The following is a 26,072-nucleotide window of genomic DNA, read 5'->3' on the forward strand; positions in this document are numbered from 1 at the left end:
TTTAAAAATATATTGATTCGTTTATCTGTTCATAAACGTGGATAAAACTGCTGCATGATATACCTAAATGCTTACTGCCATTTTGTAATCATTAGGCGGATAAATTTTGATAGGATATATGAACATAATATTATTGATAGCTTCAGTAATTAAATAATTTTAATTTAGAGCTAAAACAAAATTGTGTAGTAGCGATTCAGTATGATTGGCAGAATATTGCTATTGTGTGTCTGTATAAACTAACACTTTGTTCAGAACACCTTTCTGAGAATAAAATAGTCGCTCAACTGATAAAGAAATTTTCTGTCCTGTATGGAAATCCAAAGGTGTTATCGTTCTCACAGTAGCCAGACACTAAAGACTATCGTGTCAAATAAATTGTACAAACCCTCATACATTATTTTAATGTTATCTTACCGACTTCACACACGTAACCTTTGTGACCTCTTCCAGCACCCTGTTCTATTCCTGAATATATGTGATTTGTATGAATTCATGTATGTATCACAGACGTACCACATACAATTTGAAGCTGTTTTCCTATATAAAATAATTTTGTATGATATATAAATACGGTATAAATTATACTTTAATGTAATTACACATAAACATTTAAAAACCTCGCTCAATATATTACACAAGGAAAGTGTCCTCTGTGTTAAGTTTTATTTATAAGAGAATTGTGCCACATTTAATCTCAGATCAAAGAATTGCTTACCTTTATGGACCGTTACTAGATACTTGCTGTGATACATCAACTTTACTCTTTCTCCTTTACAACCGCGAATTGTTTATAAAAAGACTGAGATCAAGGTGGGTAATAGAGCTTTATCACCTCTGAAGGCCAGTGATAAACAAACAACGGGCCTGAAGCCTCCTTGTTTTGATGTACCTTCTCCGTTCTCGTTTGTTTAGCCATTTTAATTAGATGCCGTCGAAGAGAGGACGGAAATTAAAGGTTTGTGGTTTATTCCCGGGAGAAGCCAGGTGATGAAACCACGAGAATTTCGTAGCGTTTATTACAACTAGTAATAATTACTAGACCAGTTTGAGATTAATGTTACAAACAGACGGAGGAACATTAATCACGGCTACAGGTTTATATCTGAATAACGTGTTAATATGAAGTGACAGAATGGTTATGTAGTTCCATCGAAAGGTAAATATTACTCGTTTATTTATGCGCAGGATAGCACATTTATTAGCAGATTAATTGACTTAAATATTTTTATGTTAATTCATAAAATCCTTAAATGTTGTGAACATGGTGATTTTGGTAATTTACAAAGTTTCTAAAGAACTTCTTCGAAACGTTGGTATCTAGCTATAACAAAAAATTCGCGGCCCCACAAAGGACCACAATCGGCAAATAAAACAGTTGTTTCATTCCAAACTCTTATCATCTGACTGTTGAAGAACATCTCCGAATCTCATTCGACGTTACAGAACCTAAGCACCGATCCGTATTTTTTCCACTTCCCTGATTTAGTTTACCTCATGGACCATTTATCCCTCACGTCCTCAACTTTCTATGCTCTTGTCACCGAATTGTTTTCTTCAATACATCAGAAGTAATTTGATTCCTCACTCTGTGGCTGTTACTCAACAGTTCAGCGTATATAACATTGCTACGCTGCAAGTTCTGAACTGTCTGGGCTCCGCCAGTGGTGTTAAAATTTTGTATGATTTTGGTGTGGCCGTGATCCATGTAATTTAGTGACGGCTCGTATAACTGACTAAATAAATCATTGGGGAAGAGTCTTTCTTCGTGTCGTAATAGTAGGTCAGCTGTTGAAGAAATACCCCGCCATTTATGCAACTTAAATGGCCATTACCTTATTAACAAGGGTCCGCTACTTGATCCTATTCGGAGCCAGATGAATCAAGCACATACTCTCATATCTTATTAATTATATTTTAATATTACTCTCTCATCTGCGTCTTGTTATCCCACGTGGGTTCTCCCCTTAATACTTCTGAATAATATTCTTCATGATTTCATTATCTTTGTAATACGTCCTACATGCGCTGTCTATTGCATTCTTCTCGACTTGACGTATAACACAACAAGAAATTAAATTGCTATCTCTAATGCTTACGCACTGAAATACATTGAAGTTTTAGACATAAATAAACTGCATTTATAGCGTTAAATTGTTTAGAGTGGGTGCAATAAATTTAGATTTTGTTTTCTTGAAATTTTACCAAGAGCCACCTGTAGCGCGCGGACTGTGCGTTGCCAACCATTGCTCCTCATGGGTGCCTATTTATTCTCCCATTGTATTAAACACTACGTAACTTGTTTTAAGACGTGTAAAATTGTTTTATTTAAGAAAGAATTTCAAGTATGAAATGATGTTATAAGGAACGGACACGTTTCATTATCAGTACCCCTTGGAGCTGCAGAGAAATTGTATATTGTCTTGTATCGCGTGGTTAGCATCTTAAATCACAAGACGGCTCACCAATATTGCTCCAATATTGCATGGCTGAAAATTGGTATAACTTTCAATTTCAGGCTATAAAACTTTCTCACTCTTTAATTTAACCACAAAGTTATGTTACGGTAAGAAACACATACACTGTTTTATCTTAATCTAATACATTTATTACACTTATAAATCTATTTTTGCGAAAAAATAATCATGCTACAATATCAAAATGCAAATCTTTAAACGTATATGTTATCATAAAATTGGACAATACAGTTATTTTAAATAAGAACCAAATCACATGATGTGATTATATGTAATCGCCGATTATATTATTAATTAATCATTTTTACAGCATTATATTAGCGGGTCCAGTGGCAAATAAAATAGGTAGAACTAAATCAAGTAGACAATAGACATGTCGAAGTACATATTAATTTGTATGTTTCTTATATTTTATTAGGTATCGCCATGCTTGTATGTAAATCTGTGCGTCAATTCTCAATGATAAGTTGGTGTATTATCAACACGTCTTATACAAAGAGAGACTAATTTCAATAGATATCACCTCCGCTTTGTAATTTTAAATCTTAACATCATTAATTTTACCACGACGACCATACGATATTTTGAGGAGGGAACAACATTGACACCATGTCAAGCAGGGTCTAAAAATCATGTAGATATGAACAGATTTTCTAAAGATAGGCAACTTTTTAGAAGTGTATTTGTACAATGACAGCGTTAAATATTGGCTTACTGTCATAAACTATATGTCCCAATGAAATAAATAATATTGTGCTTTTCTGTCTTAACAAACTAAATGAATTCATGGATATCTCAATAAGTTTCCGACAGGAACACTAATTTTTCTCTTTACCGTCACATTCTGGTTGGTTCTACTTAGCCTTCTACCCAGTGGGTTTCAGAGACTCGTTCCGAATAGTTTGGGCTCAAACTGACATCTCAGGTCCGATGTTAAGAAAGCGCAACACGTGGGGGTTAATTTACTTTGTATTTATTGTAAACAGATTCGGTGTAAAAAATATATAGTATATTTTGGGGGGAATAAATACATTTTTAATTTTATATTCCGGAAAATAACGGTGAAATATTAATTTATTTTTAAAAAGTCTGTTATTATCAGCAAAAGTTTTGGAAAGTTATGGACTGAATAAATTGTATAGTTGAATATTAGAATTAATCTCTCATAGCTTCTCGTTAGCCGAGGTATGCTTAGCAAAGCGATATTCTGTCCTAGTTTATAACCAGCATGCTTCGTGTCTCTTGGGGTCTGCTGCAGCATGTTGCATGAGGCTCAGAACCAGAGTATGTAAGGAACAAACAGTTGTGTGCAGCCTCAAATCCCAGACTTTCGTCACAGTGTGCAGGTTCAGTATTTTGTGGTAACGTAACGGCTTTCGTGTTTCCGGAATATTCCTCCCTTGAAACTGCCTTTTACGTTATTTACTTCACTACACCCAAGAGATAACATATGGAATCTTTAATTTCGGTATTTTAAACTATCAGTACCCATACTGGAACCAAAGTTAGGTTGTGTCTTCTTCAGAATTGTATATTACAATGCCGCGTAATATTTTACATGAATATGGGAGTTCTGAAGGAATGTGTCCCCATTTCTACTCTGAAAACGAATAATGAATTTTCTTTTGGAAATTTGGTTAACAACCCACAACATTAAACGGTGTCATGACCCATAAAACCACAGTTCAGTTTTTCACCTTCAACTAAAAATTAAATTTCACAGACGAAAATTATGTCATATTATTGGATAATGATTAGGAAAACATAAAAATTTCACTGAGAACCGTAAGTGCAACGGAGCTCTCTCGACTGCATAGTGATTTTGTGCTTTAATTCTCGTACGATTTATTTATCACTAAAATTCCAAAACACTAGAGTAAACATTTAATTGGAAGTTTTTTTTGTCTTGTGTCACAGAGAAACTATGCATTAATATTTAAAAAAAAAATCATGGGGAAAATACGCATATACATTACATCTCACATGTTTCGTCTCTTTCATTAAACATTTTACCGTGTTCAGACAAATAAATAACAAGTGGAAACGAATCCGGAGAAGCGGAAAAACACTTAACCATCTGTAATCTAATTATTGGAAATATCGACACATAAATATTCGATTTCAGGGAAGCGAAATGACGAACTTGGCCTTCATACAAATGACGCTCAACGCAGGCTTACATGACGTCAGTTTTCGGGATACAACAATTTTACATTAAAATGTTGTGACAAATTCTCTTTCAAAAATGGACAACGGCAATTTTGTGTCATAACATTGCCGCAAGACCCACTATCCTGTTCCAGCCTACCTCGCATCATCCATTGCGTTAGAAGCTTCTGGGAATGTCCGTTTACGTCAGCGCGTCTCCTCGCCCCAACAGTACGTGAAGTCCGCGCCCAGGCGTGGTGAACACACGTGTGCGAGGCCCGACCCCGCCCGAAGGTCGGCGTCGGGCTTTGTGGCACAGATAATATTCATGTACGGGCAGAGTGCGGGCTGGGTTGAAATGATAGCGATGAAATGTAAAATAGAACATATCGGGCTTTCTTTAGCCTTTCCTTTTTTCGCAAAGTTATTCATAGTTGCGTTCATTTTAAGTTTCTGGCACTTTCGGGTTCCGGAAATAAATCTAACCGACTTGACTTTCTCCAATATGTTCGTAACTGTTCCCTTTCATAAATGATTTTAGGAAACTCTTGTCAAACTTGGCTTCCGACATCGTTGTACCTTTCCTCAAACTTGAAAATAACCTCAGATGTTTTTAGCTAGTCTTTAAACAATAATTCAATGCTTACTGGCAATATGCCATAAAATAAATATGTGTTATTGATACGATAGTCAGAGCTACTTGTAAATAGTTGGTAGTTTTTTCATGATGGAAAGTATTCTGGTTTTGGTGGGATACAAGGAAAACAATCGGAGACAGAATTTGGCTGGACCCAAATGCTCCTAGACTGGCCCTGGTAAAATTCTAAAATTTCAGGCAGGTACAGACGCCTAGGTAGACATTAGACTTAATTCTGAAGCAACAGTATTTGCAATATATGGCAGGATTTTCCTATATGAGGGATCACGTCATCATGAGACAACACAGACGGACACGGATAAATATTCAGGCTCAGGTCTGGAATCTGAGCCACGATCAAACATTTCGCGTTAAACAGGACGGACCGACAGTTAAGTATTTCCTTGCACAGCTGAACATTTGTAATAGGTTGACTGGAGTTTAACGTTACGCTCAAAGACTTTATAGGTAATTGGTTTATCCTGTGTTGTAAATTTGCTACGATGTTTAATTAGCCCATTAGTCTGAATTAGTGTTGAAGAAATCTGATGCTTAAATAAACGTCTCCAGCGTTATTTGTATAATTAATTCCTTCATTATGAGTTGCAAATAACGCATATGAGAAAGTAAATATATCACATAAGAGAAAAGTGTTCGCTGTCGAACGTTGCGGCAGAGTGGTTAACACAGCTGCTTAGATTAAATTTTCTATCTGGAGAAAGGCTATGCCGACTGGAGTTTCCGTGGTTTGTCTCATCCCCTTCAGACAAATTCCTGAATTTTGTCTTGAATCAGGTCACTACCATTTCCTTCCAAATCTCTCCACTTCGTGGATCATTGGAGATTATATAGCTGAAACGACTAAGAGCGTCGTTAAATAAGCCAAAAATAAATTCAATATAACACCTGATAGTTGTTATGAAACACATATTTTCAGAGATTTCGTAACATGTAGTCTAATTCTATTTATTACGGTAAAATTTGTTAGCGCTATGCGTAGTGTAGCACAATGTGATGAAATAAATTATAATTTTGCGGAGGCGGGTGTATATTAGTTTATTCATTTGTTTGTTTAACGACTCAAGACTATATAACATCGAATGATACGACCACAAATAATTGCACAAGGTATGAAAGCAAGCAATCGTGCCCTAATTTAAAGATAGTTCCGGAATTTTCCTAGAAAGACTGAAGAAAATAGCGAGAAACTTCTTCAGGATAGTCGGTCTTTCGATCGATATTTTAAATCGAAAATTTTAACCTCTTGACCGTGACGATGGCAAATATTAGAGTACCTCTCAACTCCGAAATTCATCTAAATAATGTTTTAAGGATCGACTTTATACCGCAAAGGAAACGCATCACGCCTCCAACACGAAGATCCAAAAGCAAAATAATCATTGTTTCTTTTGAGAGTTATAGTAACAGTACAGTTAGATCCACTTTCTGTCGATTGAACACGGAGTAGTTAAATATTAAACTTGGTTGCATATATTGCTACCAGTAGGTTTTAAAACATCAAACCTTGAGCAATGGGGTAACTTGAGGGTTTAGACATCAGGATTTCCTCTTTTTGTTTCACCAATATATTTGATTCAATATAAAAACCAGGTGGATCAAGGTATGGCCGAAATTTAATTTTACTCTGTTTCATATACAAAAAATATCACCCGATGTATTAGTGAAAGAACGGTTTGAATCCTCTGTTACAATAAAAACCAAGCCAAAACACGCCATTCCACGTTGTCCTCTTATACAAGAATCTGAATTTTTAAACATGGTTTCCGCTGTGTTCCAAAAGTCAGATGCTTTTGTGCCCTGGCTTTGAACAGCTACCGCAAAATCAGCGACGCGAGTCTTCGTCATAGCGCGGTGTACTTTTCTATGCTTCATGCGAAAGACTAACTAAAACACACTAGTATAAGGTAGTTTGAAATTCGTATACTACTTGATTATTCAGTATCAAATTGAGAAGTTAGGTTTACCTAAGTTTACTTAAGCACATCAAACTAGTTTTGTGACATCAGAATAGGGACTTCGCGTCACCCTGAATTCCAAAACATATCCCCTCTCTCTGTCACGTGTAAAATTCATGTCCAAAGCAGCCGACGAGATGCTTTCATACTTAATATTCTATGAGTGTTACATATTTAGTTGATTGACACAATGGGGAGGCGCTCGGTTTAACCGCGTTCTCCTCGTTCCTTTCGGGTCACAAGTTATGTGACATTGAAATTACTTTGCTTCACTCTCTCAGAACTTACTAATTAATTGGCTAACTCAATAATAAATTAATTACTCTGTATCGAATTAACTTACTACAATGAACTGATTATGTAACTAATTAACTAGCACCTTGACTAGTTACTTGACTGAATAACTTACTAATTAATTGTCATAATAATTTATTGAGTGTCTCATTAATTAACAAACAAACCCCTACATTAGTCATCTTATTTACCAATTTATTGACTAAGTAATTAATTAACCAACTTGTTACGTATTTCAGTAAGTCGCTATCAGAATCACTATTGGACTATAATAACTAATATACTAATTTTATAACTCCCTAAATAATGAATTAATTAACAAATAACATATAAACCTCTAGCAGTTTAACTCGAAACATTAGCAATTCTAACTTAAAAGTCATGCTTTTACTCGATTGTGAACTAGTTTATCATGTCAAGATCATTATTTTGTTTTTCTAAGACAAATCTTTCTAATATTTCATGGTTATTTGCGAGAGCAACTTCTTTCTTTCCACAATTATACGACCTCCTATCCGATTTCTTCCCAACCGAGCGCAATAGTAGAACACTAACTCCATTTGCCTTGTCTTCGTGAAGTATGTATTTGGTTCGTCTCACGGTTAGAACTCTGCAGTAGTGACAGTTATTATTAAGTTTTCCTCAGCCTCACCTTGTGAATACAACGTAAGAACTGTATGATGGTTACTTTCTGCTAATCTCTCTACATTTCATTTTATACCACATGACATTAAAATCTGATATTACAACTTATAATAACCGAAATATAAACCAACAAAAACGCTACAATATCTGAGAAGGAAGAGTTTCAATTTTCCGTTTGTTTATTTGAAGCTTAAAAATGGCTGTCTTCCGCGTTGTAGCTTTGTGTAGTCTGGCAAGAGATTTACCCTAATTTCAGAGGTGCGTTCTTCCTCTTTCATCAAGGCCTTGCAATCTTCACATTCGCCGCCGTGAGGCTTAAAACAAACACCAACATAGATCAGGCGAAATGGCGGTCTTCAGGGTCAAGAACTAGGACTTACGGAATACAAAACAGGGGAAAAAATAGCAGAACCCAACCTCTACATTCTGTTTCGGTACAGAAAAATTAGATTCCATCAATATATTTTCGTGCTAATCCCAATGTGCTTTTGTCATCTGGTATATAAGGCACTGAACTGAAGTAATCTCCTCATAACACGTGCTCAGACTTCCTGTTCGTGTCGTAGCTTCCCGTTTCTAGTTTAAGCTCACTCTTTGTGCTGGTTCTCTGCTAATGACAGCATTAACTACTTCATTTAAGTTCGTTAATTACACGGCTAAGAGATCCTCTAGTGCTTTACTTCAGCACTGTACACCTCTGCTTTGCACAAATGCAATCGTGCGTAGAGAAGAAACACATTCCGATACTTCCAATATTCTCAAACATCTGGAAGAAACTGAATACTTTAGATTAAACTACGCCAAAATGATGTTGAAAGGTTAGCTGTTTCGAAAACGACAGACAGTCATTATTTTTTATAAATGGCTTAGAGTTTCATGACTATCTAAATTAACGTCTTTGTAAATTTTATTCAAGCGGTTTAAATAATGTTTTTTGTAATAATGTGTTTTTATTTACTAAATACATATCTAAGATCGGCAATATTTTTCTTTATAACTTCAGTTCTAGGCGTCAGGAAAAATTTCCAAGCACCCGATTAGTATATATTTGCAGTTAATTTTATATATTTGTTTTCGTTATGTCTTTGTGTCCATCCATACCTACCTGAGCAGTTTTCATTAAATTCAGTATAATGATAGTTACACTGAATTTTGTTATACATTTTAGTTTTGATTGACTTTACATAATTTAATGGTTACTTGAAGTATCGAGAAAAATGTGGAAGAAACATTAAAAGTATGATATAAAAAGGATTTTAGGGCGGTATGTTTATGTACTGACTCAAGAGTGCATTTAACATCAGGCTTTGCTGTTAGCATTATTGAATCATCTAATTATGGTACCAGATAGTTAGTTAAAACCTATGGAATTTTAGCATACGTACCACACAATACTCGATGTAAATTGAAGGTTATACAGTGTTGAACTGTAAATCCTTTAATCTAATCATTCCAATGCTATTTAAATTAATTCGGTCGTTATTAACTCCTGTCGGCTCTGTGTTACAGCGAACAGATTTCTCTCCTTTAAAATGCCTAGCATGCGAGGAAATCGAATACCTCACGGTCGATTGCTACTCGATCCTAGTAGTGAAGGAATATCAGAATCAAATAGGGGTGGTAGAATATCTCCAGAATGGAAAAGTGCTTTTATTCCGTCGTGTTAAATTTACTTCTAGCTTTAAAAAAAAGAGTAAGCAACCAATCTTACTATTTCTTTGATGTCTTCCGAAGATGATAACGCTTTTCACTAACATGAGGTAGTTAAGGATGGAAAGTCAGATCCTATGATGCCTGGTGGGAACGAATTTACTCCCGTGCATTCTCATAAGAACGCTGATATACTTTGATTATATAAATAATATTTTATAATTGTCACATTATAAAGGTGGGATATTTGGTTCGAACTAACACGTTCTTAAATAAATAATTTATTTTCTGCTCACTTAACATCCCAGAAAAACGATGATCCTAAGATATACGCTGAAATGATGATAATGATACAAAACAACAGGCAAAGGTTATTATTTAATGGAGTAGCTGTACACATAGCTGTAACGTTGTTGAATAACTCAATGTCTTTTACGTTAATTTTTTAGATACAAATCTATAGTTGCAAATGGAATAGTAATACAGACCTCACACTTCTTCTCCAAACAACGCGTTTTATTTCGTTAAATATTTACTGTAACGAAAAGCGGTTAAAATAAATTCTGTATGTCCTTTGATTTATGTTATGTATTATAGTTTGTGTTATGCTTTATAATATAATCGTTTTCCGAGAATATGGATGGAATTCTGTTCCAGTTTGATTTTTGATCGTAATTTTATTGCACTTACACAAACCGAAATAATTTTTTCTGAAATAATTTCTTCCCCTGAGTCCGTCTTTTTGAAAGAAGAGTCAAATCGAAGATGGCCCTGATGATGGAGGCAGCAAGGACTTCTGAAACGTCGGTAAACTTCTACCAGATTACACGGAGGAACAACCCAGAACACAGCCATCTTCCGTCTCACAGCCGTGAAAACTTCAAATCCTACATAGTCTGATCGCTTTTCTCATTGTGGTTCCCGCGTGAACATCATTATCAATTTAGTATTCATCTCTGTAATGTGACTGAGGTTAACTCGCTTTAGTACATGTTAGCATAAACGCTACCAGGATTGTAGGTTAAAGTTTAATAATTTTATTTCCCTTGCAGATTATCAGACGTTGTTTTCATGCGGGCCTTAACCGATGGTGACGAAACGCACCTGAAATTATTTCTATAATAACTAGGAACACCAGCTGTAACAGCTTATTAATTGGGCCTGCCCGCATAACGATTTGACAGATATGGAGACAAAGCAATGTGTTCCAGTTCAAGTCGATAAAGCCGCTCAATTGAACAGGCCTCACGCTTGTATGCTACAGCATTTAGCGTCTACCGTAACATCTGAACATTGTGCTTCATTACAACACAGTCACACTCGTATATTTATTACAACACAAGAGCAAACGCATCTATAATGTGCTTTATGTTTACGCGTTTAGCCTGTGTTATTACAATCACCTCAGAATATGGAGGGAATAGACCACATGGGAGACTCAGCTTTAAATGGGAGGATAATATTAAACCAGAATTTAGGAGAAAAGGATGTGAGAATCTGGATTAGATTCGTCACGTTCAGGCAGGAAAATTTCCAGTAGTGCGATCTTGTGAAAATGGTAAAAAGAAACCTTCGAATACGATAAACGGAGGTAATTTCGTGAATAGTTAAATGGGTATAATATTTTCAATAAGATATCTGATTAAAAAAATACTTTATAGTGTTACCAAGAAACAGGTATGTTACCGTTATGCATTCTTTTAGTCAATATTAATAATAATTCATGGATTTTCACTCACTTCGTATGAATGTCATGCCACTGGATGCCACCTTACCTTTCGACTTCCTGAATTTCTGTTTCTGATACTACTTCCACGGCGGAAGAAACAACGTACGAGTTACTAGAGCAGGATCCTCGTACTATGCATGGCATTACACTTTCTTAAAAGATGCGTCTCTTATTGAATAACTTCTTTTATAATGAAATAACGACAAAATAAACATCGTATCCGTTATAAAAATTGATAGGATTTATGAATTACGAAATCTGGATTTCATTGATCTCTACATTTACTTGAAACATTTTCGATGTAAATACACTTTCTGTTTGTTTTTTGGCTTTTGATATGTATCTATATGTGTGTGTACTTATATATAGTAAATAAAGATTTGTTTATTGTGATACAAGTTTTGTATAAACACAGACAAAGCCGACGGTTCCGAATGCAAAGAAAAATTTCCATCGCATACAGGCTACTATGAATTGTCAATAGCATGATGTGCCAAGTTAACGCGTACGGCGTGACCTTGTAACATAAACTAAATGTCACAACCCCAAACAAAAGGCCATGCAGTGTATGGTGTGAAAATCTCTGTTTATCCATTTATCGCTGAAACGTAAACTTCCGGTCCGGTCACCCAATCAACTGCAATATCCCCCCTCCCAAGCCTCCAATACTTGTTTGTGACGATCTTGCTATATGGTTAGAGACAGGCAGAATGTTTGTGCTCGACATTATATAACTCCTGGTGAGAATGGGACACTAAAGGTTGTTTTCGATTGAAGTTGCGTTGAAGCTTTTTTTTAACATTTGTGCAGCTGAACAGATGAGAATTTCATACCTAGCAGTATCAATCAAAATAATAATTTGGTGGAAAGTTGTCTTTCTTACAGTACGGTTCTTTAGATCTAGACAATGGTTACCTAACACATTTAATAGTTTCTTCGTAGCAGTAAACAGTAATGTTGCAAATAACATTATTAATCATCGAAGGACGCAGTAATCTTAATGGAAACGCCATGAAACTGCAAGGCATTCTAAAAATGTAAGAGACAGGCGTTTTTACGTTTAAGTTCAACAAGTTTGGTTTCACAATTTTCAGTACTGTGGCTGTAACAACACAGTTGAGGTCAGAATTGTAACAAAATTACAATATATTATGGTTGATTATATCTTACAATAAAGACTTACTTCTCTTTTGGAACTACCGCTTTAAACTTCCAAATTTCCAAGTGCTGTACTTATCTGTCAGATCACAATGTAGATTCATTTTCTCATTAATTTAAATGTGCGCAATAAATACAAATAGTTAATTTACAATAACAGCAGCAAATTAATTCACTGTGTTGCATCAGTGTTAGATAAGCTGGAAAGGCAGTTGGGATATGCCGCGTTTGAATCTCTACGGACGTTCTAACTGTCGCTCTTGATGATTATATCTGTCTTCAGTACGTGCTGAAGAGTAAAGATCTAACGCCATTGAATATCATAGGAGCACCTTCATCGTTTAAAATTCGCAATGATTTCGCCTCATTCTATGGTTAGTAACTTGTTAAGCTTCGTTACGTAATCAAATATTTTTTAACCGGCGTGCATTCACATGCGTAAGCGTACTCGGCGATTTTAAATTAAGAGCATTACTATAAGAGGTGCTACCAAAACGTTCGGGGAATTTTTATTCCACGAGCGAACCGGTTGTGGAATGGCCTGCCGCCGCTAGATGGGGCGAGCAGTACCCTTTGTGAATTAGTGTGCCGACAGCCGTGAAGGCGAGAGGCCGCGTTCTTGAGTCTCGTGCGTTTATGTAACGTTGTGTTGTAGTGGTTCGGCGATTTTTTAAATGGCAGATTTTAAGGAGCAAAGAATCTGCATCAAATTTTGCTTTAAGCTTAAGAAAACTGCAGTAGAAACCCACCACATGCTTGTGGAAGCATTTGGTGAGAATGCTATGAGTCAAAGTAAAACTTTCTTGTGGTACAAACGCTTTGAAGATGGACGAATGTCTGTCGACGACGATGAGCGTTCAGGACGACCATCGACAAGCACAACACCGGAAAACATCGCGAAAGTGCGAGAGGCTATGGTTGCAGATCGTAGACGAACAATCCATGATGTTTGTGCGATTTTAGGAATATCTTACGGGTCCGTGCAACGCATCTTGTCAGACGATTTGAACATGAGACGCATTGCTGCAAAATTTGTGCCGAAACTGCTGAGCAGCGACCAAAATGAACATCGCGTTGCTGTCTGCACTGAACTCAAAGATGAAGCCAGAGATGACCCCAACTTCATTTCCAAGGTCATAACCGGTGATGAGTCCATGGACTTATGGTTATGACCCTGAGACCAAGCAGCAGTCGTCGCAGTGGAAGTCGACAAATTCACCGCGGCCACAAAAAGCACGTCAAGTTCGCAGCGAAGTGAAGTCCATGCTGATCTTTTTTTTGATATCCAAGACATTGTCTACAAGGAATTGTTGCCCATGGTCAAACTGTCAACGGGAAGTTTTGAAGCGGCTACGGGAGAGCATTAGGCGGAAACGTCCGGAAAAGTGGGAGAACAACAACTGGGTTCTCCACGACGATAACGCGCCCGCTCGTTGTTCGACAGTTTTTGGCTTCCAAAAACACGACAGTGGTTCCACACCCACCCTATTCGCCTGACCTCGCCCCCTGCGACTGTTTCCTGTTCCCCAAAATAAAATTTCGATTGAAAGGCCGTCGTTTTGACACAATTGAGGAGATCCAGGCAGAATGGCAGGAGGTGCTTAAAACACTCACAGTTGAAGACTTCCAGGGATGCATGGAATCATGGAAAAAACGCTGGGATCGCTGTATCCATGTCCAAGGGGACTACTTCGAAGGAGACGGTGGAAACTAGGAGTTATGATAAGCAATTATCTTTTTATGGGCAAATTCCCTGAACTTTTGGGTAGCACCTCGTATGCCTTCATTTAACAGTAGTCCACAAAGTGTGGCAGGCGGGAAATTAGAGCGAGATTATTTTAAGCCTTTTTTATCTCATCGACTTGTTCAACAAATGTTATGCTGGTCAAATGAAGGAGAGCATGATTTGCAGAACTTGTAACATGAATGGGGTGTAGAGAACTTAATATAACATTTCAGAAGAGAAATCCGAAGGGAAGGGGAGAACGGACGATAATATTAAAATGGACCAAAATAAATCATGTAGTTTAGGTTGGGAAAACGAGAATTTCTGCAGCCGCTGGATTCTCAATATGAAGGTCAATGTATTTATTCCTGTACTTTTCATTCCAAATTTCTATTATTACATTGAACAAGAAACCTAAATGGAGTGAATGTAGTATAATATTTTGAAAATTAATAAGTGTAGGAAATTTGAAGAGAGTGTTTCGGACACCACCAATCTATCGGGCTTCGAACCTATTACATGTAATCCAACCAATATTAGTGGAGTAAATCACACCTTTTAACTTTCCAAACATGTATTACACGAAACAAACCGATTAACTCCATTGTTAATTAAACTTGAAGAAAAAGTTGGCGGTTGTTTTGAATACAGCCAAACAGATGTAGCGACACCAGCATCGACGGACGGGTCCAGACGCCTTCTCTCACAAGCGACGCGAGGTGGGGGGGGGGCGCATGCGCGTGACTTTAGAGACGAAAGGGTATGAGGACTACAGAAACGAGGTTTGCGCCCAGTAAGTCGGCTGCGGTAGCTTGCTGGCAGCGGTGACGCTACAGAGAAGTCAGAGAGAGTTCGTCTTTACTCTGAGCAGAGGTGTGAGGAGCTACGACGTGGTTCTCAGTTGGTGGTAGTCTGTTTCGTAACCGGTGTGACCCTCACAACGGGAGTGTACTTTCACCAAAAGGATACGCCGTTCAGTTATAAACAACTGCTTTTCTTCCAAGTTACGGCGGGAGCAATTTGTCCGACACGAAATACCCAGACCTTGGGGGGGTAAAAACGCTATATTTCTCCTTCTTCCCCTCCTACGAAGGCGTGATTGTGTCAGATACTTTAGTTGTGTGGATATGAAAATACAGTGAGGTGAACCCAGAATACGGTGTGGGGAACGGGTTCTAATGCCGGAAACTTTTATTTGTTTGTGATCACACTGGTTTTTATGCTGTTGAATATTTTAATCAGCAGTTGAAACAGAACTTACGTGTAATTGTGATCTGTGTTTTTGTTCGTGTTCAGTGTTGTGGTTACTTCTCCACACTTCTTTCGACCGCCGTTTCGGTCTTCTACAATTCAACTATAATACTGATATACATTAACAACTTATTAAGAATGCGCTCATAAAAGAATTGGCAACTATGAAGTATTTAGCAATAGAAACAGCACATAACTGCGTTTTTAACGAACTGCATGTTACGATTTAAAAGAAAATTTATAACAACCTGTGATTGTGGTCAATATTGAGGGTTATTGCATGTCTGAAGATAATCAACGATACTTGTGATACACGTTTAATTTTTCTTTAAAACTGATTCACTGTTTATAAGACAGATTTATCCAGAGTAATTGCTTCTACAAAATACTAATTTCTACGCAAACACAAGTTTAATATCGCCACACTTCACTGCACCATCGTGGAACATGATGTAGACAAGTGGCATCTCTTATTGTTAGAGGAACACCGTCATAGACTTTCTTGAAAAGTGAGCAATTAAAAGCTGTGTCTGTAGCCGGAATTTAAGTGGTTGCTGAGTACGTAAATTATAAAATTATTCAAATCTGATCTAAATTTTATCTGTTCCTGGCGATTAGTTCTATGTAATTTAAGAAATGTTAGAAAATCATTGAACACCCTTCATTAGGATATAAAACACTTGGACTCGATGCGAGAAATATCCCAGAACTAATTGCAACATATCTTATATATAGCAGAGGAAACGTTGTAGGCATGTGAACTATTTGGTAGTAAATATTAGTGAAAGTTAAACATGATTATCATGTAATCTATCAGATATTGGTCAGAAGATAACATATTAATTCTCTTCACTATAACACAGGAGGAAAGGTCTATTTATTTCACAATTGAATATATTTTCTTTTGTTAATTGTATACCAGCAAAAGCAAAGAAATTAACTGTTGAATTCGGACACTCAAATAACAAATGTAATGTGAAATGTCTATAGTCCCATCACTAGGAAACTTAGGACGCGTTGTACGCAAATACGCGTATTAACAGAAGCTGTCTCATTAACTCAGATGGTCCGTTTCTGCAGCGTCAGACGATAGCCGGCAACAGCGAATACGTCTATCTTCAAAACATTTGTATAACGTACTTGTAAGGGACGAAACACCACAGTTTGTATTTGTTCACGTGTTTCTGTAAGTGAGGAGGGGGTCGTGGCCGCTGTTTCGTGTGCCATGGGACACGGGTGGTGGGGGAAAGAGACGCCATCAGACGCCGCGAAGCCGTCTTAACGCCACACCCAAGCTTCAAAGAGGCGACACGAATACCGGACAGTAATTAAAAAAGTTTTGACTGACGGATATAAACAAATTACGTTATAGCAGATTTGGCTGGGTAGTTACGAATTATGTAAACGCAGTTTACGAGAATATTAATTATAAGTACGTAATAGTATTTACAGTATTTTATATAACCCACATTCATATATATTTAATATAGGTTCACATATTTTGACTGCGCTGAACTATATAACTTTGTAAGTAGAGGTTACCTGGAAAGGGCTGTAACTAGCTGTCGTATTGGCACAGTAGAAGTGCTGTAGTTTTCGACGGAAACTTCATGATTCTTGACAGATGTGATGGTATACTAGAATTTCGTATCATTTTAACTCTTAAACAGATAACTGGAATATTTAATCAATCCTAAATAAGTTTATATAAAAATTACGTAGGAATGTAGTAATTAAAACAATTAATCGTGACTGAACCAAATTTTCCTGCGTGATCATTTAAGTAGAAGGAGACGCACAAGATTCAAAACAAGCGAAGGCATTAAAGTGCAGAATTAAATGTATATGAGGCAAATTATCGACGTAATTAAAACAGAACTGAAACAAACACCAATTTACTTTGTTGCATGTTGATACACTGTATTATAACTGATCCGTAGTTCCTTGTTCGAATCTAAATTTACAAAGTAGGAATGCAATAGATTTGTCTGTGATCGGAGTCGATACTGCGACCATCACAGTGAACAAATGATGGTATTAAACCAATATTACTTGTAAATAGATATGTGTGAATTTGATTCTTTCGGGATGACACTCATGTTTTTATAAAGTAATTCGATCATTTAAGAATAAAACTGATGTTAGTTATATATTCATGCTACAATTTATTAATTATCTGTAGACAATTTTTCTGACGTAAAATGTACAGTCGAGTGTTGTTTTGTGTCAAACACTAAATACTTGTTATGGTAACATATACATAAGTGTTCGTGTTATTTTCATAAAACAAATCAACTAAACTAAATCATAAATCTAAATACGTTCTTGAATTGTAGTAACTAAAGTTTTTTAAAATTTGCCAACCCATATTAATCTAAATGTAATTATATACTAATGAAATATTTGATTTAAACTTGTTTTTAGTTGTTTTTGTGATTCAGTTCGAAAATTCTCGTGGTCTCTGATAACGAAATCGAGTTCCCTCGGGCAAAACGGGTATAAGATATTAGTTGTCCTGGAATCCTGGGATTGCTCGCAGCGCGACTAAGTGCTCGTGCTCGAAGCAGCAGGAATTCTTTGATTAAAGCGCCCCTCCTCCTATCGCATCCCTTCTCCATCAGCTGTATTTAGCTACCATATTTGTTCTTCTTCGAGCCGAAATTCTATTATCGCATACCAAATTTTTTCTCTGTTTACTTTCTAAGCTTTTGTACTTAACCTACAAACAGTTAGAGCAATTGTCACTCAGTGCAGTACATTAGAAACTGCATATCCACGCGTTTGTCTTTCCCTTATCTTATTGAAAAATATGCTGAAGAATATTGACCGTTTGAAGTAACATATTATCCAATCACATTACTTCTATTCTTAATTTGTACTGTGTCTAGACTAAGAAAGGCTAATACAGCTTTAAAAAATTATCCCTCAGTAGCGAATTCGTGTAATAATAGAATTCTTATCTACCTTGAACTGCGAAAATCTATTATCTCATACAATTATAACAATAAAGTAATAAGAGTTTTTCTGTAAAACAAACTTAGTACACCAATAATCCTTCCGTAATCTAACTAAGCGTTGAGTAAACTTTAATTATAATTAATGCCAACCATCTTAAAATTTTTATAACACGTTATTTCTGGTCAACTTCTGTTCATAAAAACCAAACTTTAAAGATATCTATATATGATTCAATAATCTCCCGATTTGCAAAACTTTCTAAATCTCTTTCATTTTATATCGGCAGATACAGCATACGGTTAATCATAGAATGTGAAATTTTCACTGAAGTGCAAGTATAAAGACCAGATTCGAAGACTTCTGTGACAACTTGTGGTAACTGCTGAAGTAATACTAAGAATTTTAATCTCGTCTTTCTTATATATCCGTGGCTGAAACAAACATTACATCTGTTAAGATTCGTGCGACATCTTCGTAGACTGAGGTGCCCCACAAGATTCGCGTTCTTGTACGAATTGTGAAGTACAAATTTATGCCTTTTTTTCTGTTTATTACTTTGTGTGACACGTTCCTCCAATCACAGTAAATTTGCTAAGTCCGTATAATATTTATCCTAAACTCTTAAACTTAATCCTAAGTGTCCTTACCTCGCGTTGCGACCAATTCTAAGTGTTCCTTGTCAGTTGCACGTTTATAACTTCCAATTCTTCTTAATTTCAGAATATTGATGCATCCTTTTAATAGATCATAAATACATTTTTGTCACAGTGAATTTCTTTGTCGTTTGTGCTAAATATACTACGTGTATAAAAATATCAGCTTAATGTAATTTCCCACTAACCTAGCACAACATTTAAAAATCAATTTATTTTTCAGTTAATATAATGTGGATATTTATGTCTAAATTACAGCTGCAGTTATTAGGGAATTTCTCTACGTGTTTACATAATGTAACGTATTCATCTGGTCAGTAAACTTAATTGTTTCGTTCAAGACTCGAAAGTTTCCTGTTGAACTCTGTCGCATCGTTATATATTAATAAAGCTTCACAGTACGTTAAAATCTGATTTGCTGTGACAGAATCACGCGTAAATTAAACGCATTTCTAAATTTGTATAAATCATATACGAGGATCTGAAAGATCGAAATACAATTTTTTAAGACATCAATCACTTGATTGTTTCTCCTCACCACTGCCCGTTCCTGGCCACTGTGGTAGTCTCTTAACTCAATAAGCAATTAAACAAGTAAGCTTGAATACATATAGAAGCTGGCGAACCCCAGTCGCTTATAGAAATACGTTTTCCGTTTAATACGAAAGTGAAGTAATTATTCCAAGTTATGATAGAAAGTGTGAAGCTAGGTAATGTGAAAGAAGAAGAAAACATTGTGCAAACTGCTGAGATAAGTCGTACCACGTCTGACAGCGAAGCTTAAATTCGAAAGCAAGCAACTTAGTTCAGTTTAATTTGGAGAAACATTAAATTTATTGTAATTTTGTGATAGAATACAATTGAAATCAACGAAAACTAACATATAACTCAAACTTTATGTTTCCTTTAGGGACCAACTCACATGTTGTACCAGTATCACACTTCATGCACTAATCATTAGATAAGAATTGGTATCGGGCTGAATATGTTATTCGACCAACCACTTTCTCGTCATTCTAATTACATTCTTCCAATCTAATCTGTGCCTCATCTGATTTCTAAGTATTAGAAGTCACAAAGAAAACAGCTGTTCTGTGCAAACAATTTTTAAACTGGCGAAAATACGTCCCAAAACCAGCTTAGTTCTTACAGTCAACGTATTGAAAAGCTAATGCGTTCATCCTGAATAAATTTGTTAATTTTTTGTGTTGAATAATCAATCAAAACAAGTCAAAAGAACGGATATAAAAATAAATAAATTAGGCAAGAGAATGGAGATATTCCCATCTGAAGAAGATGAGAAAGGCAACGAGACCTCGCTGGACCGCTTCAACATCAACTACCTCCTGTTTTATGACAATGACGGGGACAGCAACTTCTCCGCCAGCAACAACACCAACGGGTCGTACGACCTCAACCACACGGTCATCATCCTGAGGGGGGACTCGCTGTATCCCAGCGGATACTCCATGCCTCACATCATCATCGCCTCCATAGTTGTAACACTGCTGATGATCGTCGTAGTGGTGGGCAATATGCTGGTCATAATTGCCATAGCAACAGAGAAAGCTCTGAAGAACATCCAGAACTGGTTCATCGCTTCGTTAGCCGTAGCAGACTTTTTCCTCGGATTGGTTATCATGCCATTTTCCTTAGCTAACGAGATAATGGGTTATTGGATTTTTGGGAATTGGTGGTGTGACGTTCATAGTGCAATGGACGTTTTGCTGTGTACTGCATCCATCATGAATTTGTGCCTCATTTCCCTGGACCGCTACTGGTCCATTACCCAGGCGGTAGACTACCTGAAGAAGCGAACTCCTGTAAGAGCTGCAGTCATGATTACACTCGTGTGGATCCTCAGTGGCCTCATCTGCATTCCGCCTCTGCTTGGTTGGAAGGTGGACCGTCCCGTCGAGGAATTTCCAAAATGCCAGGTACTGTAATGTGTTTAAAGTTTTCTCTTCTTATAAAGTACGCGTATAAAAATTCGATCTTCTGTTCATAATAACACGTGAGGTGAGATCAAAACAGTTGAATTTCTGTATACTTCGAACCATATTGATACAATGAACATCGCTTCATAAAAATTGTGAAAATTTTATTTGCGACTTAGTTCGATTGAAATTATTATCACCAGGTAAAATGACATTGTTCTTGTCTTCTCAGGTGTAATGAAGGGTGATGTATTTCTGCGACTGTTCTTGTGTGAATGTGTGTTAGAAATTATTGAATATTCACAGATGAAATAGGCTTACGTTTTTCGGGAATTCTGAGACCGTACAAAATAAACAGATTTACCAATTCGATACTTTACTTTGCTATCAGAAGTGGTTACATGGAGACGGGGCGTCGAAGGGACGAGTCGGAAAAGAAGAACGCTGACCTGTCAGACTGTGGACTTGTTAATACGAAAATACTGTTGACTGTTAGTATTCAAGATGAAAGCTAAATTTCGGTGATATTCTCCTTCTGCTGGTCTTCCAAAGGGCAATAAGTTTTTAATACTAATTTTGTGGGATATAGATCGCGACGTACATGTACATTGGTAGATCCTACGAAACGTAAAGATAAATACTGGAATAATAGTGACATATTTATATTTTGCGTTTATAGATGAGGACCTGAACTCATTGTGATTGTGTTTATCTTATTTTTTGTGAAAGAGATGAGAAGAGATAGTTGTTTCATGTCAAATGATGCAGTGCCTTCAGCCATTCTGTTTTGACACTATTATGCTGCGGATAGAAAGCTTCTGACGATAATGACACTAATTACGTTCAGAGCACCTCATTTATTTAAATGACTACACGTAGATATAGGTCATGCAAATCAGAATATGTGAAGTGCTACAGAGTGATGTCAGTGATGTCTGTAAAATATATTTTAAACGTCTTTACTCTACAATGTTTTTGTAACTATTCTTCTCTTTTGTAACTTTAAATTCTTGGACATCTTCAAATGTTTGTGTATTTTATCAATTTCCGTATACATGTCTTGCGATAATTTTGACTGGCTATAAATAAATCAATAACTTAGTGCAGTAAGAGTGCTTTTTGAGAAGGCAATAGTAGCTTAGCTAGTCATTTAATTGTAAAGTAAAGGATGGAATTAGATTTAATTAGTGTTCGATTTATAAAAGTCTTTATGAGAAATGAGTTTTTGTTTGTACCGGTCAAATATTTGCCCCCAACCTCCTAATTGATATAATTTATACTAAGCCAAGATTGAAGTTTATAAAGTTTCTCAAAAACAGTTCTTGAGAACGTAACATAATATGACGTAACTTAAAGGGAATAGACCACTTGGCACACATACGCGGATATAGGGAACAAACAATGTTAAGACGGGCCCTAAAGAAATAATGTATGAGAGTGTAAACTGGATTTATCTAGCGAGCTTGGGTTTTATAAAAGCGGCGAATTTCTTAACTAAGTGAAAAAATATGAGTCTGTCATACAGACACTGTCTTGTAAAGTTGGTTCTGTGTCTTGAGGATCTACATTTTTCTAAAAAAGAAATCACCCGTTTTATGTACCAATTCAAAAGTCTGAATTTATGCTGAATGATGAGAATTTGAAGTGTCACAGAATATACAATTGCAGAGCGTTCTTTTTGTTCTTACCATAATAGTTTTAGTATTATATATATATATATATATGTATATATATATATATATATGAGAGCGGTAACTCGAAAACATAAAACAAAACACGCCTGAGACCAATGGTGATCATAGGCGCTATGTTTACGCGAAAATCAGCACTATAGCAGCCGTCAACAAATTACACGCTTCAAGGCCAGGGAAAAATTTTATTCACCTTCCCTGCAGCGGCTCAGAGTCGCCATAGAGCGTTGCTAGCTTTGCTCTGTTCCGCTGCGAGTTCTGAGCTGTCTTCAGTATCCTGGGCTCCTCTGGTTCGTCTTGCAGCATTGTACGATTTCCTGTGACCTTGAAACTTTAAAGTTGATGACATATACTACAGGTCTCTGCTTTGATAACTTACGTCGTTATAAAAATAAATTATGGGAAGAAATTACGAAGCCTACCTTTCCTTCAGTTGCTTAGGTCCATATGTTGAGGCTGCTGGGAATTATAAATCAGTAATACTATTATTCAATAATATGTTTTGTGTGTAGAAATTCCGACTGCGTAGAATTTATCATAATATATCTACAGCCTGAAGGACTCACGCTGTACCCATATTTGTAGTTTTAGTATAAACCGACACTTCATGACACTTTAGTAAGTGGCACTAGTGTCGATCCCACCTCACAAGTTCGTTCTTCGTAGATGTTGTAGGAAATTAAAAAAGTACGAGTTTAGAGCAGAATAAAATGGCACAAAGCTTATACGGAATTCCATCTAGATCCATCCCGGGATTCTGAAGTTAAATCATGCAAACCGAGTGGCAGGCATGGTCATCCTTATATATGTACATATCGTACAAATAACACGCAAAAGAGAGACAAAATATTCAATCTGATTAGCATACACCCATCTCCTAGGATACCTTAGTATTAGTTAATAGTAATATCCAGGGTGTCCCATAAGTCTAGAGTCAGGATATTTCAGGTACTAGCAAAATACGGAAACATCTAAAATATGGAAGTTGTATACCATGTGTTTCTAGTGTCAGGTGTTGGATATTTTTACTTAAGCCAAGTCGTTACAGCGCTGCAGTCTTTACATTATCAATAACAAAATTACGACAATATTGTTATCTATTGCTTATATCTTCAGGGCTGAAGTGAGGGGTGTCATTAAGTAGATGATTTGAAAGTTAGGAGGGGGTGATGTCATGGTAATTCGCCAGTGAGAGTCATGGGATTGGGAAGGAGTTTGTCTGAGAAGATCCTTTTTCAGGGCACCTGAAAGGAATGCTGGATTATGAAAAAGAGGCCAGAGCAAAGAGAGAGAGAAATCTAAAAACGGCCATTTTACAGGTTGAAAGGGAAGGCAGTAAAGATCAAGTGGAAGTCTTGTTGGAGGGCGTTTCTGCTGGCGAATAGCCGATGTGATCCGTTTTATATCAGATACTCTGTATTAAACTGGTATAACCGATCCAAGCAGAATACTTAGTCTGGATTAATTTGGCGCAGCGTTCGTTAATCCAGATTACTTCGACTTGAAGACACGCGAAACGATCCTGCGAAAATTTAGTTGCTGGATTTCTGTCTAATCTCTGTGCTTGCTCACCGTCGCCGTCCATTTGCTATTATCATTACAACGAGCACGAATGGCGAATGTTCATAACTAAAATACTCAAATCTACAAGAGTTTTCTCGGGACTGGTCATCAGTGGCGGGTTCTTGCAAACACAATAATGAACCTTGGGTTCCACAAAAGGAGTGGGAGCTCTAGTATAGCTTCTGAAGAAGTAGTTTATTTACTTAGCTGCTCTAAGTTCATAAAATTGGGGCAGTGTTTGAAAACCTTGTGTCTTTTATGTCCATATGCATATTTCAATTTCTGAACTACACAGTTAAATGAAGATGGCTGTCTGTAGCACCGTGTTGTCTGTAGAAGCTTAATACCGTTTCAGAAGTCCTTGTTGTCGCCATCATCAGGATGATGAAACAGAGTACGTGTCGCTACAACCCAGAAGACAGCCATCTCCTTACTCACCGACGCGAGAACCACAAATCCAATTCTGTTAAATTTAATGTTTATTTGTGTATTTTGTCCTTTTACTCAGAAACAGGTTATTATCCGCATCATATAAAACATAGAACTGACTAAGAATAATATCTCTGTAGTGTGATTAAGTTAGAAGAATATGTCTGCAATGAATAACATCGAGATTAATGAGGTAAATATAATCACAAGGAATGCCAATTGAATCTGAATACTTGACATAATAAGATGCATGTCAGTGCTAACTTTATGTGCGACAAACAGAAGCGGTGATGCGGGTAGAAGTTGCGACCCATTCCACAGACGCAGTGCCAGTACGTGGTCAAAAGTATTCAGGTCTCTAACTGAGCATAAGGCATGCTGGATTAAGCTTCTTAACTCCATGGTCTTTCATGAAAGTCCAGAGTCGTAGAGCTGGTCATGCAACTCTCGTCTTTTATGGAACAATATGGTTCATTATCGTATCCATACAAATCTGACGTCGAATCCAATCCTATACTAGCTGAATCCAGTGTACAGCTTTCCACCCAGTTTACCTTAAGTTCAATTTTATAATCATACACCGACCCACAGAAACGTAATCTACTGGTTTGTTGTGATGATGGTTTTGAATTACCATCCGGTCTACTGAACAAACAGAATATGCTTCCCGTTCCCCTGTTTAACGGAAGACGAAATGTGACCAATCTTTCGAAACTTAATGATTTTTTTATATTTCAAGATTTTTAAGACTTTTTAAAAATATACGATGAATAAGTCCAAAACAAAGGAAATATTCTAGTGGTTTGTTGTCTTGGGACCCTGTAAGTATTATTGGACTGGGCTGATATTTATGAAATATACGAACACAGTTCTTTCGGCATAGATTGCACATGCAAGAGACGGAAATTTGGATGATAAAGACTAGTATTCAGACAGATGTTAGGGAAATTTACAGTGAGCTGTTGATCATCCGATTTCTTTCGATTGGTTGTGACTTAGAATTACCATTACATTACTTAGAATATGTTAATGTTTTATACGTTTGTGGAATGTGTGAATGATTAATTTGGGAAGTAATGTCTGTTTACTGGGTAAATTCGAGCACTTAAAATAAGCTACAATTATTTGTTTCCACATCATTTCCTGTTCA

The 26,072-nt window shown here is 36.6% G+C and overlaps 1 protein-coding gene and 1 long non-coding RNA gene across 2 annotated transcripts in view; one reads left to right on the forward strand and one right to left on the reverse strand.

Moving 5' to 3' along the window:
* LOC110827670 (uncharacterized) overlaps positions 1–26,072 on the reverse strand; it is a 101,893-nt gene that overhangs the window by 22,592 nt on the left and 53,229 nt on the right. The window lies entirely within an intron of this gene.
* Positions 15,250–26,072, forward strand: part of Octalpha2R (alpha2-adrenergic-like octopamine receptor) — a 492,102-nt gene continuing 481,279 nt past the window's right edge. Inside the window, exon 1 of the mRNA XM_087347893.1 lies at positions 15,250–21,239. Within this exon, the coding sequence (XP_087204019.1) occupies positions 20,574–21,239 (666 nt within the window). The 5' untranslated portion in view covers positions 15,250–20,573. The remainder of the gene's footprint in view (positions 21,240–26,072) is intronic.

This window comes from Zootermopsis nevadensis, unplaced genomic scaffold (assembly GCF_977971745.1).
Source record: "Zootermopsis nevadensis isolate Lab colony 2312 unplaced genomic scaffold, Znev_1.0 Znev_ptg000012l, whole genome shotgun sequence".
Lineage (NCBI taxonomy): Eukaryota > Metazoa > Arthropoda > Insecta > Blattodea > Termopsidae > Zootermopsis > Zootermopsis nevadensis.